The 27,726-nt window shown below is 37.8% G+C and overlaps 1 protein-coding gene across 8 annotated transcripts in view; it reads right to left on the reverse strand.

Moving 5' to 3' along the window:
* The window catches only part of ADGRB3 (adhesion G protein-coupled receptor B3), a 463,944-nt gene that overhangs the window by 82,608 nt on the left and 353,610 nt on the right, over window positions 1–27,726 (reverse strand). For all 8 annotated transcript variants that reach the window (XM_021389992.1, XM_021389990.1, XM_021389989.1 and 5 more), the window contains 3 exons: window positions 14,914–15,040; window positions 13,125–13,228; window positions 10,748–10,850 (listed from right to left, as the gene is read on the reverse strand). In XM_021389992.1, the coding sequence (XP_021245667.1) occupies window positions 10,748–10,850; window positions 13,125–13,228; window positions 14,914–15,040 (334 nt within the window). The remainder of the gene's footprint in view (window positions 1–10,747; window positions 10,851–13,124; window positions 13,229–14,913; window positions 15,041–27,726) is intronic.

Raw genomic sequence — 27,726 nt, forward strand, 5'->3', positions numbered from 1 at the left:
CCCAGAGCCTTAATGATAGGTTTATTTTTATCATCAACAACAATAATTAATAATTAATGATACATGTCTCTCAGATGCATCTTGGCAACTAAAATTAGCAAGTATAAAATGTTAGATTTTAAATTATATACTTAGCATGAATGTCTCCTCCTACAAAATCTCCCAGACTATATTCATGCATCGGATGACAATGTTAGAAACAAATTACTGCTGGAAAGTTTATCTGTATTCTCTCCACTCCTCTGCTGGGAATTCCCTTAGCAGACTCTCTGTGATCTATGCAGATCAGATCACTTTGCCTGCAGAGCCTACTACTGAAATCAGTGCCATCCTCTGCACACGCAGCAGCTTCTCTAAACCGACTGCACTTGCAGGTTTAGATCATCGTGGGGTAGCAATCTTCCTTTCCAGATGCCAGAAGGCACATGATTTTTTTTTTCCCTATAGTTAGAAACTGAGTAATGTTACATTACAGATGTACAGTATTTTAGAAGTGACTGAAAACAAAGCTTTTGTCAGGGTCAGGGAAACAGACTGTCACAGTGTTGTGCATTTGAGCCTAACAAGAAGTCTATAGAAGAAATAAGCTAGGGAATGCACCGCAATGCTGTTTCATGCATTCATAATCATCTATTTTTATTTCCTTTTCTTCAAAATAACTAAGAGCTATTCTTTCCAGAAGTTTAAGCTTTCATAGCATACTACCAGTTTTCTGCTTGTAAATTTCCAGGAAAGACAAGTGAATCCAAGTCACTCAAACCAGTCCTTCTAGTTGACACATGGTGAAATTTTAATTTCAGAAGGACCATGAGATGAGTTTAGCAAAGCCCATACAAATTATTTAAGATGGGTAACACTGAGAGACTTCGAAGATCTACTCGTGCTAGGGGCAATACACACGTAGCCTAAATTCAATCCTACATAGTGCTTTTTTGACAAAAAATTTCAATGTGCTGTTTTGGATCTGCTTTGCATATCATGCAGTATTTCGTGAGTACTGAAATTTCAATGAACTAACACCTCCAGAGGCTCAAACATGCAATCAAGTTGTCATGGGATAACAAGTGTCAGATGAGATGTATCAATAACTTGTGTGCATGCTCCTAGCTGTGGCAACTGCAAGGCAGCACAATTTCGATTAGTTCTAATTGACTTCAAGCCTTACATTTGGTATTGGCAAATTGTGTGCCCAGGGATTAATGACACAACTTGAAATTTTGGAAGCTTCCTATCTGTAATTGACAGACAATTTCCTACAAATAAACAGACATGTTTTATTGTTTACTGGCCACTGATTAACTAGGACAGACATGCTCTCTAGGTATTTAATGGAATGTGAATCAGTCTTCTCACTTAAGTTTAACAATCTGTCTAGAATATATTTTGACTGGTGTTATATACTACTGTTGAGTTCTCTTTCCAAAAGGAATAATCCTCTAGAAACAAAGGGAAACAGACATTTGATCAGGTTTAAACTCTTACAAAGTGGTTTCTGGAGAGATTTTATGGAATGAGGTTTATGAATAGTTACAAGAGAGAAACTCAGCCTAGCAGCAGTTCCATAATTAATGTTGCATTCATACCAAGGTCTAACTACGATTCATAGCAAAGCCATTTTACTTCCATTGTAGTACGACTGCAAAGCCTTGTGAGATCACTCAGTTCAGAGAAACATTATTACTATCCTGTATTTACTTTAAAAGATAAGCAGTGCTAAAATGAAGGTTTTATAGCAATAATTAAATTGCTAGCACTCAAGCCTGAATTCTGACTGACTTGACATAAGAGGATATGCTCTAAAGACAGAGTCTTGAAAGCCATTTTAAATATAAGAAGTGTAAAAGCTCAATGCAAATAACAACAGATTTAAAATTAATCCCATCTTTTCAAAACCCGGGTTTCAATAGCTGTAGGTTCTGACACATTCCTTTGTTGTTCTGTATAGCTCAGCTAAGCTTGTTAAGGAAACCATTTTCATTTTAAGCCTTCACCTAACTTTAAGTGGTATTTCAAGAATAATAATCTATTTCCTACCTTAAAGAAATTATTTAGCAAACATGGGATAGTTTGAAGATGTGACTTTTTTTTTATGAAATAAAGAGCACAGAACACTAATTATATGCCATGCTACTAATTAGAGAGAGAGAGAGAGAGAGATGTAATCACTTACTAATGGAACAACATTTTGTGCCAACCTTATTCACACTTCCTTCCAACTGCTGGACTTTTTGTGCCAGATACATTTCAGTTTTCTTCAAAAAAGAGAGATACTAACATGTTTTCCATCCTGTTTTTAAATCCACAAGTCTAGTGCAAACTGAACTTTCTTGACATTTTAGAAATTCTATCAGTTTTAACAGCATGAGGCCTTTTTATTACAAACACGTACATTTCCCTGCAGAGTTTTGCAAATCTCACAATTACATTCATTTAAAATGTTCATGATTATAGCTAAATGCACGCTTCTTAAATTTACCTTTACAATTTTCTTTCAACAAGTATTCTGAGCATAATTTTCTATTAAATTCCACAAAATACCTACTTATTCATCCACAATGTCAGTTTTATACAAATTGTGACAAAACCATCAAAAGAGAAAAACACTAGAACACAGTTACTGTCAAATTTTTCAGCCCCACATTAGATGTCTATGGCGTGACTTACTGGGAATCAATGTAACAAGAATGTATGTCCAAGAAAACAAATCTAAAAGGTATGTTTCAGCAACTGTCTGAACTAGAGGCATTTAAAGCATTTTACGCTAATACCAAAAAGGATCTCTGGGTACATAGTTTTTGATGCCTAACCACAACTAGAAGTTCCTTAACAAGCTGAGCATCCCTATCATGACTAATTCCTACTGTAATCTATAGCATCTAACATTGCTTTTTCTTGTGATGTTATAAATACACTAGGACCACATTTAGTGAATATTCTGCACATAGTGACCACTGTTTCTCCCTTAGAAAGAAAAGGCAGGAAAGGACAGAATTTGGGTGATCATCCTTGACTTTCCACCTACTTGCTAGTCTAATTGCTAGTGGTAGCCAGACAAACAAAATTAATAGGGGAAAAAAGAAAAAAACTTGACATACAGTATCATCCTGCATTTTTTTTTTCTCCAAAGGCAGTAAAATATAAAATGAATAAACAGGTCTGGACATAGGCAGTGGAAGCCAGTTCTTAGCCTTAGCACCTGAGAACAATTATCATTTTATGGAAAGTTTATTTCAGCCATGACTTAAGATCAGTCAGAAATTAAACAATCTAATAAGGTAAAGAGTAGGCTAACTTGCAGTTGCCCAGGGCAGAACTTCTTTTACTTCTGAAGTGAATAGTTTTGGCTGCTATTCAAAATAGCATTCTGGATTAGTTTGATTGAATCTAGCAAACAAGATTCACTTTTTTTTTTCCTCACAATAAAAAGTGAACTGATTCACTCAGAAGCTCTGTTTCCAGGCCTGAGTGAATGTACTTCAGTGATCACACAAATCTCACAGTTCATTTTCATACCGTCTCTTACGTCAGCTCTGAGCCTGATCTTGTGAACTTCTCTGTGATTTTTTTCAGAGTGAAATACGTAGTGTTAAGGAAAGAATGCTCATTTTCTAGTTTCTAATAAGAGAAAGCAAGAATCAGATCAATTCAGTATTCATTCCTTATAATGTTTTCACTGACTTAACTGCAAGATATAGGGGCTCAAAACCCCTAAGAATCCAAAAATAAAAACAACAACAACAACAAAGAGTTAACTACAAATGAACTTCATAGTGTATGTCAAGGTTAAACCATACCATATGCTCCTGAAAATAATCAGACACAACAGGGAATTGTAGGGGAGTATAAACAAAATCCAGTACAATAAGTAAATAACCTTTTGCATGAAATTTACACTATTGTTCTTTAAAGGATAATCTTGAAAAAGAATTTGTGTTTTCTACTGTCTTATTTTGATATAAAGAAAAAGTAACGACTTTATACAAATTGTTTTAGAACATGAGTTTTACATTACATTTATCTAAGAACATTATTTTTAAATGTATTATTTTACCAGATACTTATATCAAAAACATCTTGATATGATTTTGTATCTGTTTTGATATATATAGCAAATGATTTGTATGCCTGCCTTCTCCAACATGATAACCCACATAGAAAAATTCATGTTGGAAATGCAACCTTCATACTAGAATGAAAATAATCAAGTAGCTGAATACTGATTTTTGGTGTTGCTGTTAGTGTTATTGTTCAAACTGTTTAGTTTTGTAAAGTCCATTCCTATAGTACCTTCATTTAAAAATCTTTTTACTGTAGTCACTTACAAGTGTTTATGTTTTCCTCTTTTTTTTTTTAAGACTAATGTTACATAAATGAAAACACATTTAACTGTTTGTAGGTTGATCTACTTCCCATTGACTGTTATTTCCACTAGAATTCAACAAATAAGCAACACAGAAGTAGAGAATAGGTGTGAAGCCCAGAATAGCTACTTGAGTCATCAACAGATTGTCTGAAATAATTCAAACAGGTGTTTGTGAGAGAATGAGAGAATGAGAGTATGAGCTCAGGACTGTGGAGGCAAATTCCAGAAGAGATCAAACTATTCTATAAAGGTCCTGAAGAACATGGAGAAAACAAACAAACAAACAACTCCCAACACACATCATTCTGAGAACAGCAGGACAGCAAAGGGTAAATCCTGGTCTGATAACTTTGGGCTGAGGCAGGACAAGTAAGGCACACATGCCAACACAAAGCCCAACACTACAATCAGTGAGGAGGGAACACAGTGCATCAGTGCCGCGCTTCTCAGCACATGTCTGCGTGAGTGGTTGGATGGGTGAAGACCCTCACCAGCTGAGAGGTGCTGGAGCTGACACAGGTGTGAGTCATGGGTCACACATAGTCTAATTCTTTTGCTGGTAAGACTTGTTGAATATAGGATTCCAAAAACATTGATTTTTTTTAATCATTAAGTTAATTGCAATTATTAAATTCATTTAAATGAGCTCCAACAAAATCTCCAACAACATTTTTATATCCAGGCCAGGAGCTCACAGTCAGATGGGTAAACAACCAGATAGGTAAAAAGCAGGTTGGACTGGGTGGCAATTTACCTCGAGGCAAACAACAGGTGGAGTACTATAGGGACTTGTCTTTAATGCCAGTGACAGGGAATGGGCAGCTAAGTTCTTGTCCTTACACTTTGCAGATAGGACCAAATATAGACAAGGGCAGGGATGCCATCCACAGAGATCTAAACATGCTGGAGAGATGGGTAAGTGAACTGAATATGAGTCAACAGTGTGCCCTGGCAGCACAGTTAGTCAAGAGCATTCAAGGCTGCATCAACAGGAGCACAGCTAGTAGACTGACAAATGGTATTCTTCCCTTTTCAGCACTCATTAGACCACATCTAGAATACTGTGTCCAATACAACTGGGTCACCCAATACAAGAAAGTCTTACAGTGAATTTAGGTTTGGGGCTAGAACACTTGCATTGTGAGGAAAAGCTGAGGAAGGTGGGCTTACTCAGCCTGGAGAAGACAAGGCTTCAGGGGCACATAACACCGGCCTGTCAGTGCCTACAGAGAGCTTATTCAGAAGATGTAGCCAGTGTCTTCACATAGATTTGTGGTGGGATGACAAAGGACAATGAACACAGATCGAAAAAAGAAAGGTCCAAACCAGATACATGCAAATGCCTTTTAGCTGTGAGAACAGTCAAGCAGTGGAGGAGTTTCACAAGGTGTTCATGCAGTCTCTGCAATTGGAGATTTTCAAGACATGACTATATGAAGTCAAGTCTTTAACTCTGGGTAACCTGTTCTGACCTTACAGCTGACTGGTTTGAGAAGGAGGTTGAATGAGATGACCTTCCTACCTGAAAAATTCTGTTATTCTAAAATAGGTCACAGAGCTCTGATCAAGGTTCTGGGGATTGGAAGCAGAGATTACATGCTGATAATGTCTATGCAATCTCTTTCCTTAGCCCACATAAAATCAAAATGTCTAGTTTGTTTAGAAGCACCAAACTGAATGATAAAGTTGATGTATTTTGAGAAACAGAGTGGCAAGCACTTATGAGAAGAATGTTACCTTTTCCACTGAGGCAGGTAACAGTACCGTGAATGACAATGTTTACTGATCTTGGGTAAGAAAGATCTGCTCCCAGAAGTTCCCTTGAGAATCTAAAAATAGGTAGTTAATTCCGCTGATGTCAATGAGTTTTGTCAGAATTTGGCATGGTGAAACAGTATTGCTTAAGCAGACCTACTCCTGTAATAGTTATGTTAAGTGGGCTCTTCAGTTAATTGTTTCTGAGTTCCCAAATACACAGCAGGCAGATGTGTGAGGTGCAGTGTACTCCAACAGATGACCTATTAAATGGTAGGTTTCTGTGAGATCTGACCTATTCTGTTCAATAAACTGTTGCACACAAAGAAAGAGATGACAATCAGCAGAGACGGTGTAAACCGGGTACTGGCAAAAAAATGGAAGAACATATTTGCCCAGGCCTTATTGTTTAAATGGGTGGTATCATCCTGATGTTCTCAGAGCAAGAGAAAAAATACAGAGTGCTATTGCTTGAGACACTGAATTCCCTACATCCTCATTGATTTTCTAAAACAACCTTAATGCTGTGTTAGCATCATTTCTCTGTTCATTCCATCTGCTCTTAGGTCTCCCCCGCTGTTTCCTAGGAGATATATTGCCATGATGCCTGCATCTGTAAGGCGGTGGCAGATATGGGGCAAGAGCCACATAGTTAGAGACAGCACTAATGCCACCTGAACATTTGCTGGGTTCTCAGGGGATCCCTCCACCCACTGTTTCTCAAAACCTGAGGGAGTCCTAGTTACACAGTCAGCTGCTTCAGAGTGCTGTGGGAACGTGGTGCTGTGGCTGTCAATCTCTTCAAAGCAAAAGCATATTGCTTTTGTAGATGTAAGGACATCTCAGTATTTGTGAAATAAGAGGTACTTGAGCAGTTAGGTTATATATGAAAAGTGTTATCTGTCCTTAATTTAGGAGGCTTCATTTCAACATCATAACTTAATTCAGCTGTAAAAAGGCTATCCCTGGTGTATAAAAAGCATTACAGGTATCCTCACATTTAAATTAGATTATGTGGCTAACATCTAACATTAAGTTTTACTTTGGACAAGAAAACAAGAGGCAGAAAGAAGCATGAAAGTAAATTAATATGCCCGTCGTACTTAGTATAATACTGATTATATTGAAACATTATATGTAACTAAACTCATAATATTCTTGCAAATTCATCCTTCAGTGATCTGTGCTTCAAAATAAAATCTGACGAAATAGAAATCTCTTACAAAGTTTGACACATTAAGGCGGCTTTGAGTAAAGTTCTGTGTTTGGAAAATCTTGGGGAAACATACTGAAACAAGTTTGGCTAAGAAGGAATAAAGGAGCAAAACATTTCTGCTGACAAAAGGCTTTTCTTTTTTTTTTGCTATTCCAGTCCAAATCTTCCAAGAGGAACCATACTCCCTCCCAAATCAGTAAGAATTCTAAAACTAGCTAAGAAGCCTCATGATCTAGACCTCTGTTCTAATGTTAGTGTCCTCAAGTTACATTTTATATACTGAAACAGGAGAAAAAATCGCTTCTAAACAAGGAATATCAGAAATGGAAAAACTATGCTTTCCTCTTAAATAATGTGACCATTTCTGCCTGTGGGAAATACCATATTCTTTTTTCACTGAGAAAGGCAGAACTAAGTTGAGCTATCAAGAGTGTAATATTCAAACTCAGTTTTCACTAAAAGAAGCTTTTATAAAAACATCAAGGACGTATTCAACCTTAAAAGAGCACAGCTAAACTCAACATAGTATGAGTATCTACGATTTACGTAAAGCAGAAAATAAATAAATAAGAACTTACACTTATTCAGACCAAGAGAGTCAATATTTTTTCTGTCACAAATGTCAATATGTACACTTAAAAACTGTATGTATAAAATAAATTTCCTGGAGATGGAATGGCACTGAAATTAACAAAAGTGGTTGATGCAGTGTTCAATGTACATAGAGAAAACTATGAATTTCACCAACTGGCAAAATCCTGTTTGTAATAAATACACCCTCAGTACACTTAATTCACACACTATTCAAATTTAAAATGGAATTCACCTTCATTCAAATTTACAACCAACCAATCTCAAAGAGAATATACACATATATAGCACTTGGGACAGTTTAAAGTCAAGCAAATCCAAACCACAAGGAAAAGCAGAGTGTTCTTCAACTCTGTGAACATCAGCAGCATCATATGGACACTAACTAGATGCCCAATAACAAGAAAATTGCAAGAATAAGAATGGAACAATAAATAAGCACTCAATTGTAGCGTATCATACTTCTCAAATTCTCTGATACATTAAAAACACTGATCTCATCTTCTGACCATAACGTACCATTACAGTCTTCAACCTAGAATAATAATTTTAAAAAGCTGACTTGAATATTACATTATTCTTGATACTTTCCAAGATTCCATTCAAAGCTTTCAAACAAATCCTAAAAACTTAAATTGTTTTGACTTGTATTAAATAATAAAATTCTAGAAACAAAATCTAAAATGTTTTGCACCTTAAGCCACAGCTGAGGCACAGATCTTTCTAAAGTTGTCATTTCCATATTTAATTTTCCAGCTCAGCAAAATGAAAACATATTTCTTCCTACAGATGTCAGTATCGTAACCTATATCTAAGGACTAAAAATCAAGCACTGACTTCTTTTGGTCATATATGAGCACTAAAAATAAAGATTCCAGAACTTGTATTGAAACACATACCACGCCAAAACATATCCTTGTTCACAAAGATAATGAAGTCATACCCAGGTCTGATAGCTTTAATTTGACTAAGCCTTTGCTAAACACTAGCTTTAGTTGTCCATTTTGTTGATGGTACCTTCACAGATTAGTCTCACGGAGATACAATAAATTCACAGGTCACTGGACCTAGTTATAAAAAGACTTCTGGTGTGTAACAAGGAATATCTTCAATATAAAAAATGTATCCTGCCTTTGATCCATCAGAGGTACTCCCTGTCTAGATGCTCCCTGGTGGTACGTGGATCAAGAGCAAGACATGGACTCAGAAGGAAAACAAGCTAAGTAGAAAGTGGTATTTTAGAGTCATTTTTTTCAGTCTGTATATTCAAAAACCACGTGACATGTTGGTTTTTCTGTCAATAATTTCCTTTGGACATCTCTATTCTTAGGATCAGCAGTTCCCAAAAAGAAGTCAATATAATCTCTGCACTTTTAGGATTTCAGCAAACAGAAGTGAGGGAGCTCAAAGAGATTAAGATTTATTAAAAGGATGACTTTTAGTTCAGTGTTCACAGAGTAAAGCAGTGGAGTAAAGCTGCCAACATACCTCAGGAACATGTTCTCAAATACAGTCATTCTGGTGCACTCAAACCTTGACTCTACAATGGCAATACAACCTTGAAATTGATAATAATATACTATATATGACTGTGACTGTTAAATCTTTCTTCTGCCTTCCTCTGTTACTGGCATTCTGAAGTCACTAGCAGATTTCCAACTTTTCTTCCCCTGAATAAAGACTGTGAGAGTCTCATGGTTTCCTTCTACAAAATCATATTTTGTTTGTTTGCACCTCTACACAATTTCAAAACTTTAGAACATACTAATATCTTAATTTCAATAATTTTGTTTTGTACTGGAAATGATAATTTTTGGTTTTGGATATGCTTTTTCAAAGTACAGCTATGTAACTCCTATTGAGCTTACTTCTGTCAGCTAAATTTCTAAGAACTCATCTGAAAAGAATAAATGGTTAATTATACATTTAATAGAAACACTAATTACAGCAGAATGGTGAATGGATTTCATTGGATACTGAGAAAAATTAACATGAGCATTATGTAGTCTAAAACACTGGGCTAAAGAATTACTTCACAGGTTTTTGCTCACTGCAAACCTCAGCACCGCTCTATCACATATGGACCTATCTGCCAGTTACGTTCTATTTTATATTCCAAGCTATCTGGTAGCTATAGTTAATTTTAAACAACCATTTGTTGTCACTGCTGAAAGTTGCCCAACATCAGTAGGCACTGAGTGGTTCCTCAAAACACTAACACAGCCCTGCTCTGCAGGAAAGAGGCAAATGATGACTGTGTTCAGAAAGTCTGAGAACAGATTACTAATAAATCAGTAGCCTATCACTAAATAAGGTATGCAGGGTTCTTACTTTCTTATAGCTACATCAGTCAGAGATTTAACAGTTCTATAGCTTGTTATGATGTCTGTTTGTGCACTTTTTCAAGAGTAGTACTCTAACTTCTAAGCAATTTCCACTTGCCTTTCGAGTACCAGTGTGTTACTAAAAAGACAAAAAAAAACAACAAAACTGTAGCACAATCCTATTACAACTATTATAATGAATCCAAATTTGTGCTTTTGTTGTTGAGTCTTTGAACTTTTTGCTTTGAAATTTAGTTAGAAAACATACAAGTCTACCACGGAGAGCACAGCTTATCCAGAGGGAACAACACCAAAAGGGATTTTCGGAGGGGAAATATAACTATGAAACACAGTAAATATTTTCCCTTGTCTGTTAATAGCCTACCAAAAATGCCAACTCGTATGAGTAAAAGACTACATAAATGCAGTTATTTTAAGCTAAACACAAATAAAATAGAAGCATCAATATTTAAGTGCAAATGTAACAATCTATCATACCTTGTTATGTGTCTGAGTTTGTCCAACCAGGATAAGGATATTCGATGAGATAATAGATAGGCAGAAATTGATTAGAATTATTGACCTTTCAGATCTGATGTACCTGTTCAAATTAAAAAAAAAAAAAAAAAAGAGAGGATACAAGTTTTTTAAAAGGAAAGTAACTACTAAATCACACAAAGCTTTAATGCAGTTCTTAGAAATGCTAGAGACAGGCACTCTACAATGTGGGTACTCTCATGCTCAGAGTATCAGTGAGTTATCACATTTCAGACATAGAACTATGATATTTTCATACATATTCTGGAATTCCATCTTAGTTTCTTGCTATATTTTTAAAAAAGTTTCTGTCAATGCCTCTTTTCAAAACTAAGACAACAGTTTTCTGACATCATGCTGACAATAACGGGCTTGGATACATTCATATTTCTTCTTATGCTCCCTTCTTATCCCTGGGAATACCCACAGCTGACATCAACCAGTCACAAAACTAACTTCAGAAGCACAGGGTGATTTACATGAACAGAAGATCTGGTCTATATGCATAACTAAGATGCAGACTGGTTGACGATAATATAGCAATGCATATTGAAATGCATTATCGTTATAATGATAACATTAATCTTGAAGTTACACCACCTTTACAAAATAATTTGTAAACTTACTGCCAAAAATAGCTAATGCTTGTTCAGAAAGATTAAATTGTATCAGTAAGCAACAGACACTTTCTTGCCAACTGATTATACTCATTTTAAAAGTACACTTAGGATGAAGAACTACAAATACACTTATTACCTTACTTCCTTACAAGATGCAAATGTTCTCATTTTTCCGTATACAGCTTTTTATATGTTTGAGCACAGAAATACAATGATGATGGTTTCAAGTGAAGTACCTTACTGACTTCATTATCAGAGCCACAAACAGAGTAAATGTTTGATTCACCTGAGCCAGATCCCAACACCGAGTATCTGCGGCCTATAAAAGATCTTGGTGGTTGGGTAAATACAGTGCAAGGAGGAGCTCAGAGAACTGACTTAAGCTAGGGAGTTTTATTTTCTCTGTCAGTGCACTAGTTTTAGCCCTTTATTACAGTGGAAAGGAAGGTAAAAAAAGGGAAGATATTCCCAAATATAAATACATAGGCATGGGGTCAAAATTTCAGCTTTCTTCCCATCTGCAGATTTGTAATAATAAAGAATAGATTATATATACCTCTCAGCTATCTTCCCTGTACATGTGGTTACTATAAGCTTTAGATAAACTTGTTCATGCAAATTTTAATGATGCAAATGACAGGCCACTCAGTAATCATAATATTTTCAAAATATCTCAATGATAGAAGACCAAGATTTATCAGATTTTTCTTCAGGTGGATGGAAGCAGAACTCATGTTAAGTCCTTCATAATAGATTACATCTTTTTTCTCAGATTGGAAGTTAGACAATGGAGAAGATCAGTTCCACTGACAATGACAGTATTTCTTTCCAAGTGCTAAGTGTATCAGATATAAGACTAAAATAACACTAAAATTCTTTAGAAATACCCTTTCACAAATATTCTTAGCTTTGACAGACAGGAATTTATAATTCTTATACTTATTATAACTTATGTGACTAGATATTCTATATTTATTATATATCTGTCTAATCCTGTGAATCTCTGAGGCTCCATAAGAGAGTGAAAGACAAAAAGGGTGCAAAATTATCAAACTGCTTCTAAAAGCAAAACCCTACTTGTTGATTTTACATTTCCCTAAAAATTCCTGTTTTCTCCCTGTTCTTCTTTACTGAAGAACAATTTTTTCTTTTGTTATAGAAAAAGTTAAGTGAGAACCCATGTTCGCTTTTAAAATATATATATACTTAGTACTTTATGTGACATTTCCTCTCACTTTTCTATTTCTTCCACACTAAAACATTATGTTATTTCTCACAGATCTCAAAATTAATCACATCACAAATTCATTTTCTCCATGATTATCTATTGCACATTTTAGACAATACTTTCATGTATTAAACTCAAAACGGAAAGAAAGTCCATTACTGGACAGTACCACCACACTACTTCAGACTACTTCATGTTCTTATATGAAATATATCATGTAGAAGAATCAAGTGAAGTGCTTATTAGCACTATGAATACCTAATCAAAAAAACAATATCATTCATGCAGAAGAGGTGAAAGATGAGTTGGCTATACCGCTGCTAGTAGGCCAAGAGAGGAAAACTAATCAATCACATCAATAGTCTTAGCAATTTAAAAAAAAAATGCTTTCCCCTCAATAATAAATGCTTAATCTAATGGTCTCTTTAAACTTTAAATCAATTAAATACAACTATGTATTCACATTAAACTTTATTAATCCATTACGTACCTCCATAGCGCTGCATAGACAACTGCTAGGGTGACCAAGGCCAAACATGAAAGACCACTGCCTACTATTAAGGTTACTGAGGGTGCACCAGATGATTCCATGATCTGTAGGTTGCAACAGATAACCGTAAAGGAAACCACTCTCCAGCAATTAAAACAAGAAGTCAAAATACAAAAAAGCAATAAAATAAATATTACAAAAGCAGACACGGTATCAGAGATAGCTTCAGTAATGTTATATACGAAGCAGAAATCAACTTAATCCCAAAACTGATCCATACATAAATCTGAGATCTGTTTAATTATTGATACAACCCTCAGAGGCCTTTGAGCTTCAAAATGGCTTATAATATTTTGAGAAATAAAGAAAGTAGTAACATTACAATGTGATAGGAGATTATGATATGAACACAAATTTTAAATACTCCCCAGTTAAAATTAATTTTAAAAAGCTGTCTTGAGAAACAAGGTTCAGAATTGTGTATTAAACAGGTTGGTTTTATAATAGTTGTATGTTAAAGACCTTTCACTAATTTTTCCAAGAAATTGGTTCATGCTTATTGAAGAATTATCAAACTTTCTGACTTTTAATAACTTTGACTTCAATCTACTGTTCTTGCACACTTAATTTCCTTGGGCCTCTGATCATATAGAAAGAATGGCAAGACATCTATGGCAACAATATCAGAAGTATTTCAAATTTAGAATTAATTAGTTTGTAATCTGTTTATTAATAAAATACAAAAATAAATAAATGACCTTGAAAAGAAACTAGCTTTTCCTGATAGGAAAAAGCAACTATTATCAGATATTAGGCAAGGTTTTCCCTTCATGTGTAGGTGTTCATGTTCTGTAACAGATATGGTATTTGCTAATAAAAATGGGGGAAACAATTGTACCTAGAAGTTTGTAAGGATTCAGTGTCTGATTTACAAAAATTCTGTTTAAAGCCTCAGGGAGGTATGGCGAATTACATTTTATCAAGATATCTTTCATCACCCAAATGAGAGGTAAGGCTGATATACTTTTAGGCCACATCTCAGTCAGAAAGTAACATTTTATTTCAGACACTGTTCCAAGCTGATCTACTTTGCTATTAAAAGACTCTGATCATGTGTTTCCTAAACCAAGAAAATGAAATTAAGTCTTTACATGGTAACTTCACAAATATTTACTTTTTAGCTATTTTTACATTCAATAATACTGTTTACTGATATCCTTCATGTTCATTCTTTTACATGAAATCTTGATTATTTTTTCTGACATTGTATCAAAGACTACATTGAAAATCTCTGCTGAAAATGTTCAATGCAGATATGCAATCTGTTTAACTACAGTATCTAGGATTTTCCTACCAAGAGCAATAATAAAGCTGCCCTGTACATTCCCCTGGAATGGCTTGCAACCTTTAAAAAGCTTGTTAAGTTGATAAATGTTCAATACAAAAGTTTTCAACACATTTGCATCACAATTAGGAGGCTTTTTCTGGAAAAAAAACAAAACGAAAAAACCACCCACATAGAGTTGAAGAACAAGAAAATTTCACAAGGATTTAGTTATATCACAGAATCTGGAATTTGTTTCTCTGAGACACGGTGTACACCAGGAGACTAACAACATTAGCCTACCTGGAATATTAAACAATTCCTCAATGCAACGTCTGAAATATACCTGAGAGGAAAGCTCGACCAGCCCCCCTCCACCCTCCCCGCTTGTCCCCCCGCCCCCCCGCCCCCCCGCCCTATTGCTTTTGCATTAGAACGGGCTTTTTTTCCCCCTTCGTTACTTACTATTTCTCTAGGTTGCTGAGCCAAAATGGCGAAGGTAGAGAGACGATCACATAAGCATTTCGTATGGGATGCATCGGTAAGCACAGTTTTACATCCCTGGGTGGACCAGGTTCCCAAAGAGTCGTTCCTGCAAAGGAGAGAGAGAGAGAAGGGGAAAAAAAAATGGGGATAATTACGCCTGACGGCCGATTCCGTGAGGAAACAATGCAGCTGAGCAGCGAGGAGTGCCGCGCAGCCCCGGACAGAGAGAGGCACTTCGCGTGGGGCAGGACCGGCCCCACGCCGGGCGCGGAGCGGGAGGCGCGGAGCTGTCCGGAGCCGTGGTGCTGACGGCCCGGCGCGCCGCGCTGCGCGGAGCCCCGCCAGCCGCGGCAGCAGCCGCCCCCTGCGCTGCCAGCCACCTCCAAGCCTCACCAGAGCACTGCGAAAAACTCATCGGGGGAAGAGGGGGAGGCTTTCTCTCTCACACTCTCTCCCCCACCTCCATTTTTTTTTATACTAGCTCTTTTTCTGGCTCTTTTATTAAAAAAATGTGGTGGTCTTTACTTGTAGTCTCTTTTTGTTTTCTGTATGTGTATTTATTTTTCCTTGTGTGTGTGGATAGTTTAAAGGCAGATGGTTCTCAAACGCCTGTCTAGGTTATGCCAGTTGGACCGGGAGATGCTGGATCTTCTGTTCTGATGCTTATTTTTGCTGAGTTTTTTTTTTTTTTTTTTGGTTGTTTTTAGTGATCAGCCTTGGAAATTTCACCCTGGAAACGGCAGCATCAGATGCCTCCAACTCTTGCCTTAGCTCCAGCAGAGGGGTGGATTTCAGTACAGCAGCACACAACATCACCAAAGAGACACACGAGTTCGCCCTCTAGACATCACTCAGTCAACTCGCCTTTCCCAAGCTCCCTCCCCCTTTGTGATTTCTTTTTCTTGGGGTGGCAGCAACACGCTAACCCCAAGCCAAAGAGATCATCTGCTGGCACTTTTCACCAACCAGCCCTAAAGAAAACAAGATGATTAACACAGTCCTCAAATTCAATTAGACATTCAATACGCTAATGTGAGGTCTGAAACCCACCCCAGCAGAACAATAAAAATGGTATCAACCCACGTTTTCTTTGTGCGGGCAAGGAAAGAGAGAGGGAGAGGCAAAAAATCATTCCTGCTTTTTTCCTGAACTGCAGTGGAAAGGGGAGGGAAATCATTTCTACAGGAAAAAGAGGTTGGTTTCAACTAAATCAAACCTATTATCTTTACATATGTTATGTTTAGAGAACACCAATTAGGTTTCTTCTTGTTTCCCCTTCTTCATGTCCAGGGAGCAACTGCAGGACTCTGCTGCCAACAGCAGCGTGTGCGCTGTCAATTCCTGTCAATATCACCTCAGGTCACTAAATGACTTGAAAACACAAAAATAACGGTGGAAGAAACATAGTTGGGAAACGAAAATTTTCTATCGCTGGTATCACTCTTGTTTCACCTCTTCTGCCACAACAACCCACCCTTATGAGTGGCTTTATATGCCAAGAGCCCTCATGCAAAGGCAATTTGTTATCCCAAGTCCACTCTCAGAATGCAGTTCGCCCCAGTCCTCCTCAGCATCATGCACCACTAGCTTTTAAACACACAATAGATGTAACCCTTACACGCTATTGTCTTCAGAACAGTATCATCTAATAAACAAAACAAACAGCAACTGAGTGAAACAATTGAGAGAAAATCACCAATTCTTCAAGCCACTAAAGCTGTCTATTAGCTTTCTTCCACAGATTGTGCCTTTCAGAGAGCCACATGCTAAATCAACATCCACTTTGAAACATATAGTTACACATTCTATATTCTGAAGCACTGGCTTCTGGATAACCTAACTAATTTATTTTATTAACTTTCCTATCTCTTGTCTTGTTGTGATATAGTCAAGGCCAAATGAAATACATTTATCTGTGCTGATTAAATATTAAAGAATGATAGCTGAAGAGAAATTGGCACGTTTTTAAAACAAAAGGATGGTACTGTTCATTCTGAGAACAAGATTTCATATACTGAATTCACCCTATGCTGGAAAACACAATGCATCCAGTTAGTACTAAATCCTTGCAGATGGTGTCCAATGCAGAGACTTAAACAAGACCTAATTATAAAAGGTAGACAACCACAGAGATCAGTTTAAGTTAAAACATCTGTTACAATTCTAATTATATTTAAATTAGTATAAATAATGGGCAGTCCACCAGGTTTAGAAGGACTCATTCTGTTATACAAGCCGCTCATGCAAATGTAAAATTCCATTCACACATTAGCTGAGCAGTTTGCTGTAGTACCATATCACCAGAAATTACAATATACTTTGTATTCTGCAAAATTACTTGAATATTATTGAAAATTTAAATGGAATTTTCAAAAACACTGGAATGAAGAAAGTGCTCTAATTGAACTTAATAAGATATTCATTGACAGGTCAGGAGCAGAGGCAGGCTAATATTGACACTTTTTGCATTTCAGTCTTCTTCTGTTTTTCTTTTTTTTTTTTTCTTTTTCTCCAGCAACATTATATTTCAATAGGTAACAAATGAAAATTCAGTGATTAAATATGATTTAGCTCTATTTCTAACCAATGCAGTTGTAAAAAAAATCTCAGAAATATATTTGTAGCCTGTTGAAATGATGGCTGACAGAAGCTGTATAGATTGTTACTAAGTCAATGAAGGAGACAGAATAACGAGCGCAATCCAGTAGAAAAGAGTAACTGCAATTTGTTTCATGATGCTCATGCCTACAGAACTGTAAGTGTATGATTACTTACTCAGTCAGAGATGCTGGACATTTTGACTTGCTAGCATAAAATTGGTATTTTGTTTTAGGTATAAAGTAAATACAGAATGAAAATATGGATTTTAAAAAGTTATACTATATTCATAAATCACAACGCTACACTTGTTAATCAAGTATTTCATCTGTGATCATCTGTCCCTCTTGTAAAACAGCCCTCCTGGGCTTGTCAGAATCTAATCCACATTTAGAAATTTCATTCCTTTTTGGCGTGACTTTCTTTGAATATATGTCTAGCGTTTAGGGTTATATGAATATGCAAAAGGGCACCTATTATTCCTGTGGATCTTTTTTGTTATACAGAAAGCTATAAAGGAGTGACAGGTACTATTAACACACGTTCTATTTATATAAAGGAAAATAATCAAACTGAAAATAGGTAGCAAATATAGATGAAGATTCATGGCCATCACTGGCAATTGCGTACTCTTCCACGGAGCTACAGATGATTTATTCAACCAGGCAGAATTCCCATGATTTAAGAAGAGGAATTCCCAAGAAGAATAGATTCACCATTGCAGATCCTGTGTCATTCTGCAGTTTAGGCAGGTGTAAAAGTGGGGAAAGAAAGGAAACTGAAAAAAAAGTCAGTATGTAAACTGGCCTCACAGTCTGTGGCTAATATGGCAGAATCTCTCCCCCTCAAAAAATATCTCAAAAATTTCTATGTGAGAATGTTCTTCTCAGAGAAGTCTTACAGTTAGAGAAATGTCAGAGTTGAAAACACTCTTTAAGAGTTTAATGTAAACTTTTTAGTTCTGATAAGGAACTGAGTTAATACTGCACAATAAAAATAATAGCCAAATGATGTACAGAAAAAAAGCATTTTAATTGAATGTGATATGGCAGAAGTAATATTATTTTTACCATTTAATACTGTATTATGCAGTATTGCATGGCATATATGATTCTCACTACTGTAAACAATGGTATGACTGTCTCAGATATTGAAAGGGAAATGCAGTTTATAGGATATGAGCATTTTTTTAGAATAAAAGACACAAGTAATTCACAGCCATACCTGTCAATGTGACAGACGGCTGATCAATCTGCATTTAATACGCTAGCAGCCATGCTTCCTTTATTTTGCACTATTTTTCTTAGTCTCTTGTCATGGTTTTTTTCTTATTATTCACATATTTTGTTAAAATAAGTAATAAACACGTCTTACTAATTGTACTGTTCTGTCTACTTTAACATAGTTATGACTAAAAATCAACTATGGCATTGCTGTCAAAACTACTCAATAAATGACTTAACCACATTATATACACTGTCTACCTCTAGCAGTTTGTTGGGTTTTTGATCATTGTGAAGGATGAGTTTACATCCTGGCTACACATACATGGTGTTAGCTTATTTTAGTAATTTATTTGATGATTGATATATGTATTTAAAGTGGGATATTAAATCTGTCATACCATTAGATTGCATTACTTAAATAACAGAATAAAAAGCAGACTACATGGATGTTAGGAAATTATAACATCAGCTCTCCTGAGGTAATCTTAATTCTCCCAACTTCTTGAGTGTGTGCATTATTGTCCAATTTTTCTATTCAAATTGGTGCTGTTTTTCCTTTAGAAAGAGACATTGGTATTCCAAATAGATCAGTAATGACAAATAATTATGAGAAGACTGGGGAAAATGCAGACAATACTTTTTTTAGCCTGGCAAATGATAGAAAATACACTTACGGCCCTTCTGAAAAGCAGATTATTTACATCATTGTGCCTGTTCAGATGTGCAAGCTGGCATATTAGTGAAGATAAAGTCCTTTCACCACCTCCTTACTTCTTTACAGCTGGACTTAAAATCTCAGGGAAGCTATAGAAAAGTTGAACTGCAGGAATCTCCTTTCAAGTTGTGCATGTCCATACGTCTAAGGCATGACCAAACCCTTAGTATACATAATTTTTGCTGTGGTCAATCTTACTCCTGCTGTAGTATATGGCAACATCTGGTTTATCTCCACAGTTTTTCCTAATGAATAGACAAACAAACCAACCAAAACACACTACCAACAACAAAAAAGATGAATGCAAACCCTTTGCATAATAATGTAACACATAAAAACTGTAGTTTACCAAAGTATTGTTTACCCTGAAGTTGTTAATGTAATTAACAAGACAAGAAGAATCATGTTACATTACGAAAGCATGTACTGCTTAACTGGGAGTATATTTAGAGATAAGAATCCTCATTTAAGTTGTTGTATGACAGATTTTGTTACTTGGGGGAAAAAATCATGTAGAGACTTGTTAAGTTAAAATACATATTCTCAAAGTTTTCAGTATTGACCTTAAAAACATTCCAGATTTGAAGAAAATCTCTCAATTTTGACCATGTCAAATTTATAAGATAATATTATTAGATGTTTAGCAAAAAAAAAATATATAGTTCAACAAATAATTTATTAGCTTTCATTTTCCCCAAAATCAGTAAAGTCATTCATATTCAGATGTTCAGATTATATAAATATTTGTGTAGATTTATGGTGATGTAAGGAAACATTTCTATCTGGTGTTTTTTCGATGATGAACCTGTGAGATCTTTCACACTGTACTATTATTCACAGAGACTCCAAGCAAAAAGGTACGTTGTGATCTTCATATTGCCAAGGGCTTGAAAACATTAGGGGCTCAGAAGTTTCTCCTGAAAATTAAGAATGTCAAATTCTAGATCAGGGTAGTAGCTATCTTTAATGTTTCTTAAAAATGACAAGATTAGTAATAAAGTACAGATGTATAATTACTTCAAGTTTCAAGGTCAGCTATGACCAGCAGGGAGAGAAATAAATTTGAATAGTAATGGATGAGGGAAGTAGCATAGGCTCATCTTCCATCACTGTTACTATTACAATATCCTATGTTATTCTAGATTGGATGACATGATAAAACTTAAAGCAGAACTTGTCTGTTCTGCACTGAATGCAGTGACTTTCCTTCAATGGTCACTCGAACTGTAAGGGAACATCTGTATCAGCTCAATGTTCGTAAGTCCATAGGGCCAAATGGGATCCACCCAGAGTGCTGTAGGAATTAATGGATGTTATAGCTCTATCTCTCTCAGCAATTTACCAAAGGTTGTGGGAGCCTGGGGAGATCTCTGCTAACTGAAACTAACCAATATTAAAATGTACGTTAGAAATGGTGTTTCCAATGTGTTTGAATTTGAGCCACTATCTAGATCTTATCTATATCGTGGTCTTTCAGTACTTGAAGGGGTCCTACAGGAAAGCTGGGGACGGACTTTTTATAAGGGCATGTAGTGACAGGATGAGGGTAAATGGCTTTTAACAGGAAAAGGGTAGATTTAGACTAGATATTAGGAAGAAATTCTTTACTGTGAGGGTGATGAGACACTGGAACAAGTTGCCCAGAGAGGTTGTGGATGCCTCCTCCCTGCAGGTGTTTAAGGCCAGGTTGGATGGGCTCTAAGCAACCTGGTCTAACGGGAGGTGTCCCTCCCTATAGCAGGGGGTTGGAACCCAAACCATTTTATGATTCTATGAATATTATATCTACCTATCAAAAGGGCACGAGAGAAGATCCAGGAAACTACAGATCTATCTGTAACTTTTCCAGACCCTGGAAAAGTTATTGAGAAAATTATCCTAGGGGATTACTGAAAGGCACTTAAAAAACAAAGCTATTATCAGGCATAGTCAGCATGGTTTCATCACAGGAAAGTCTTGTCTTAGTAATTTAATCTCCTTCTACAATAAGATCACCTGCTTAGTGGATGAAGGGAAGGTAGAGGAAGTAATCTTTCTGGATTTCAGTAAGGCCTTTGATACTGTTCCTCACAGCATACTTCCGGACAAATGATTCAACAGTGAGATAAACGAGCACACACTACACTGGGTGATGAACTAGCTCAGTCCTAGAACTCAATGGATTACAGTAAATGGAGCTACATTTTGCTTGTGGAAGGTCACTAGCAGAGTCCCAAGAACTCAGTTCTAAGTCCTGTTCAATATTTTTATCAATGATTTGGATGCACAAGTTGAATATATCCTTAGCAAGTTTGTTAATAATACTAAACTAGGAGGCGCTGCTGACTCTCTAGAGAGACAAGAAGCCTTGCAGAGGGATCTTCATATACTGAAGCACTGCATTAGCAACTGCATGAAGTTCAACAAAGGCAAATGCTGAGTGCTGAATCTGGGACGGATCATACCTCATCAATCTGGTGACCTTCTATGATGGAGTGACAGGATTGGTGGACAAAGGGAGGGCAACTGATGCCATTCGTGAGAAACACGAATAAGAAGGCTGGACTTTTTGGCGGATACAGAATTGTTTGGAAGGTTGCAGCCAGAAGGCTGTAGTCCAGGCTCTATGTAGCAGTATGTCCAGGTGGAGGTCAGCTTGGAAGGCCAACTATTTCCTGGGCTGTACCAAAAGAGGAGTTGCCAGCAGGGAGAGGGAGTTGATTGTCCCCCTCTACTCTGCCCCTATAAGCCCCCATCTGGAGTACTGGATCTAGGCCTAGGGCCCCCTACACAAGAAATGTGGAGCTGTTGGAGTGGGTACACATGAAGGCCACAAAGATGACCAAAGGACTGGAAAACTGCTCCTATGAAGAAGGGTTGAGAGAGTAGAGCTTGATTAGTTTCATGAGGAGAAGGCTTTGAGGAGACCTCCTTGCGGCCTCCTGGTACTTGAAGGGAGCTTATGAACAGGAGGGAGACTGACTTTTCACATGGGTAGATAGTGACAGGACAAAGGGAATAGCTTTAAACTGGAAGAGGGGAGATGTTAGGTGGAAACTTTTTACTCAGAGAGTGATGAGGCACTGGAACAGTTTGCTCAGATAAACTGTGGATTTCCTATCCTTGGAAGCGTTCAAGGCCAGGCTGGATGGGGTCGTGGGCAGCCTGATATAGTGTGTTCTAATCCTGCCCATGGCAGAGAGGTTGGAACTAAGGTCACTTCCAACCCAAGCAACTAGATCCGATCCAATCCTATCCTATCCTATCCTCTTGTCTGATCTCCTCTGGCAATGTTTTGAATTAGGCTCCAGAGATGCCAACCATAGTATAGGAAGAAAGTTAAACCACAAAAAAGAGAATGGCAGAAGCAAACATTTTAAGCAGTCAGACACTGGAATGATGCTCATTGTTCTGGTGATGCAGAAGAGAGCTTTTGGAGCTAGAGATGTACATGCTACTTTTCAAAATCTTAAGACAAGTTTCACTTCAAAATGCCCAATGCTCTGTTTTACATAGCAATTCAGCGGTTTCAATTTCCTTCTCTGCCAGAGGGTTTTGAATAGATGTGTTGCAGCGGATGGCCTAACCACTTGACTACTGTGTATTCTGGTGTGGGAGTACCCCAAGTCTTTCTTGTTGAGGCAGGTGCTCAGCGAACAGAACTATGCACTGGGCCCAGAGGTCAACCAAAGCATGGACTTTGTGGCTGTACTTCAGGAAAGCAGGGTTTAGAATCTACGTTCAAGTTCCTGCTCCACTTCATATTAATTATTCAGGAGTCTGAACATTAAAACAACAGCACTACAAGCTCCCTGATGATCCTCACGTTCTATACATGTTACTTCATGTTTTAACTGCACTTTGAAAAAAAACTTAATTCAAACCAGGAACATAGTTTACAGAATAAACAAGGAAAACAAATAAAATGGACAATTTGCTCTACTGACACTGAGATGTCAGCAGTATGTTTGCTTCTTAATCCAGATGATACTCTCCAACATTTTCTAAATATTCCGTTTATAAAGAGTTCTGTTTTCCTTATATGTTCAGACCCAGGTTATGTCCTTTGCCTGGCGTAAGACACTTGGCTTTTATAAACAATTTTGTTTTGTAAGTCCTTCCCAGGAGTTTGAACAGATCTAATCTATTTTTCCTCAAATGAATTGATTTATTTTTTATTTGGGAAATAATCTCACCATTCCTCTTAATTAAAATAAGTACTTCTTTTTTTTTCCTTGGAGATGTCTCTTTGTTAGATCAGATGTTATCTTGTGTACCTGACTGGCCAATTAACAACTCTTGTTTCAATAAGAGTAATGCTTATCTCCTGATTCTTTCCCTGGTGAGTCAGCATGCACCCTGAATGAATCTTCATCAAATCTTTTATTGGTTATCAGTCTGAACATTAAAAATACACTTGATACAAATATCTCAGTAGGAGAAATGCATATAGCTTGCTATTGGCTCTTGACTGAGATCAGACACATACTAATTAGCCAGTTCTAAGTGACAAGGGATTCATAGTGACTGATGCTTAATATCTTCTGTTGGATATCTTTTCTCAGTGAAAATCTTAACTTTAGATCTGTAAAACTGAGTAATCTTCCCTTTTCATACAATCAATATTTAGCTTTAATGTGAAAGAGTAAGAATAATGATGAACAAAGGGAGTAAGAGAAGCTTCCTTATTTCAAAATGCCCTACAGCTTGGAGATTAGGTCATTCCTCCTGAAAGGTTCCCCATCTTGCAAGCACAGATGGGACCTGATCTGAGTTAAATCTCTCCTGACCTGGGTGAATTTTCTAACAACTGAATAATTGGACAAAAGGACTACAGTGTAGGTTTGGGGTTGTTTTGGTCCATGTTTGATGTAGCACCCAAATTACTGCTAAGTCAAGGCCACTGTGAAGAATGACAAGGATGACTTGACCCAAGATCCATCCGAGAGTGCTGAGGGAACTGGTGGAGGACGTAGCCAAGCCACTTTCCATCATCTATCAGTGCTCCTGGTCAAATGGAGAGGTCCCAGAAGACTGGAGACTTGCCAACGTGACTCCCATCTACAAGAAGGATCATAAGGAGGATCCAGGGAACTACAGGCCTGTCAGGCTGACCTCAGCGCCAGGGAAGGTTATGGAGCAGATTGTCTTGAGAGAGATCACGCGGCATTGGCAGGACAGCCGGGGGATCAGGCCCAGCCAGCATGGGTTTGTGAAGGGCAGGTCCTGCTTGACCAACCTGATCTCCTTCTATATCACGTCACCCACCTGGTGGATGAGGGGAAAGCTGTTGATGTGGTCTACCTAGACTTCAGCAAAGCTTTCGACATTGTCTCCCACAGTATCCTCCTGGAGAAGCTGGCAGCTCGTGGCTTGGACAGGTACACTCTTTGCTGGGTAAGGAGCTGGCTGGAGGGCCGGGCCCAGAGAGTGGTGGTGAATGGAGTTAAATCCAGCTGGAGACCAGTCACGAGTGGTGTTCCCCAGGGGTCGGTGCTGGGGCCTGTCCTTTTCAATATCTTTATTGATGATGTGGATGAAGGCATTGAGAGCACCCTCATTAAGTTTAAAGACGACACCAAGCTGGCAGGATCTGCCTGAGGGTAGCGAGGCCCTACAGAGAGATCTGGACAGGCTGGATCTCTGGGCTGAAGCCAATGGGATGAGGTTCAACAAGACCAAGTGCCAGGTCCTGCACTTTGGCCGCAACAACCCCAGGCAATGCTACAGGCTTGGGGCAGAGTGGCTGGAAAGTTGTGTGGAGGAAACGGACCTAGGGGTATTAGTCGACGCTCAGCTGAGCATGAGCCAGCAGTGTGCCCAGGTGGCCAAGAAGGCCAATGGCATCCTGGCTTGTATCAGAAATAGTATTGCCAGTAGGAGTAGGGAAGTCATTCTCCCTCTGTACTCAGCGCTGGTGAGGCCCCACCTCGAGTACTGTGTCCAGTTTTGGGCCCCTCACTGCAAGAAAGACACTGAGGCCCTGGAGCATGTTCAGAGGAACCCCCCCTGGTGAGGGGTCTGGAGCACAGGCCTTATGAGGAGCGGCTGAGGGAGCTGGGATTGTTCAGTCTGGAGAAGAGGAGGCTCAGGGGAGACCTCATCGCTCTATACAACTACCTGAAGGGAGGTTGTAGTGAGCTGGGGGTCAGCCTCTTCTCTCTTGTAACTAGTGACAGGACAAGGGGGAATGGCCTCAAGCTGCGCCAGGGGAGATTTAGGCTGGACATTAGGAAATACTACTTTTCTGAAAGAGTGGTCAGGCGCTGGACTGGGCTGCCCAGGAGGTGGTTGAGTCTCCGTCCCTGGAGGTGTTCAAGAAATATTTACATATAGCGTTGAGAGACATGGTTTAGTGGGGTTGTTGGTGGTAGATGGATGGTTGGAATGGATGATCTTGTAGGTCTTTTCCAACCTAGCTAATTCTATGATTCTATAATTCTACGACTCTATGATTTGTTTATGTAATCAAATGAAAGTTAACGCCAAGGCTCTTCTGAGCATAGTAGAATGAAGATTTGGTGGACAAACTCTTTAGCATAAGAGTTATAAAATCCTCTGGATTTAGGATTCTTCAGACTTGTGTGGTGAATGGAAAGGAGGTCTGATAAAACCCATTAAGGACTGAGGCACCTATAGTGGAAGGTAACTAACTGTCTCATATAACAGCTGAGGCTTTATTAAAATGGAGTAATGCAACAAATTGTTGCAAGAAGTTCAGGTGTGGTGACTTCATACATGTCTAGCTGATAGTAATGTAATATAAAATAGCTCTGAACTGGATTTAGCCCAGTTACCGTTGCCTTTCAGTAAAGCTTATTACCCTAGGATGTAATAATGTGGCTTCCAGATTCAAAATAGTTTGAGTGCAGGTACTTCGGAATGCCTTTGTATGAGCTATTGCTCACCTGAATCTTCCTGAGTTGATGTGTTCAGTTACCAACTGCCCACTAACGGTAAATTACACCAACACTTCTGCACTCTCAGAAGATAGAATTTCCTACACTGATTGATGAGTCAACTGACACACTTCTAGTACGACTTCACCCCTATTTACTGGTAGTGTTGCCTAAAACAAAGTCAGCTGATACTGGTAATCTCTGAAGATAATGTTTAAACTGTTCCACTGTGGTTTGTTGTCTTTTTCTTTTGTGTGTGTGTTTGTTTGTTTGCTTTTGGTTTTGATTGTTGTTGCTTTTCATAGGATTTACTAGTAGAGAAACTAGAAGGAAGTGTGCATCACACTGCATCACAACACATGAAATCAGATGCTTAAGGCCTCCATATTTCAACTCAAAAGTGATGGAAAAAGAATAAGGGTCTGCAACATGCCATGTATGAACACTGATCTTTATGTATCAGGGATGATACCGGCCAAGTAGTATAATGCTATGTGTTGCAGAGCAGGCCACTGTGGTGTGTAATACACATGGTGCATCTACACTGCAAAAGACAACATGCATTTTTAACAACTATATGCCTGGAAGTCCCAGAAAATAAAAAGAAAACATCTAATAGCCTAGCTACTTTCTTCCATCTCATCAGAATATTTATCTGTGTTTGTCTTCCTTAAGAGAAACAGCACAAGAATCCCTAATGGCCTGCAAAAGCAGGGGATGTTATAATGGCCTTTTCTTCAATGTACTGCTGATGGTGGTGCACTCTTTAGCCTCTGGGTATGGTAGAAAAGGACTGGAGAAGTGTCCCAAAATTAACAGTGTTAATATATTAATAGTCAGCGGGCATTACATAGCACCTTTTTGCTTAAAGCCTTAAAACAGAGATGGACAGCATCATCCTGAATCTCAACATGAGTTGCAAGAAAGTTAAGATGTCCATAGGATTCAAGGCCAAAATGAAAACCTGATGGTAAATTTTTCCTAGGCCCAAGAGAAATTGCTATATTTATCTTATGCTATCTCTGTAAAGAGGACTCACATCCTATTTTAATGTTTATAACTTTATATCACACACACTACTTGAAAATATATGTATCTAAAAACATACATAGGAATATATAATCATAGAATATCCCGAGTTGGAAGGGACTCTCAAGGATCACCGAGTCCAACTCCTGGCTCCACACAGCACCACACAAAATCAAACCCTGTGAGAACGTTGTCCAAAGGCTCCTTGAACTCCAGCAGCTTGGGGCCATGACCACTGCCCTGGGGAGCTTGTTCCATGCTCTCTGCCCTCTGGTGAAGAACCTTTTCCTGATATCCAATGTGAACCAGCTTCATGCTATTAACTTAATTCAGCTAATGCTGCAGT

Source organism: Numida meleagris, chromosome 3, assembly GCF_002078875.1.
Source record: "Numida meleagris isolate 19003 breed g44 Domestic line chromosome 3, NumMel1.0, whole genome shotgun sequence".
Taxonomy (NCBI): Eukaryota; Metazoa; Chordata; class Aves; order Galliformes; family Numididae; genus Numida; species Numida meleagris.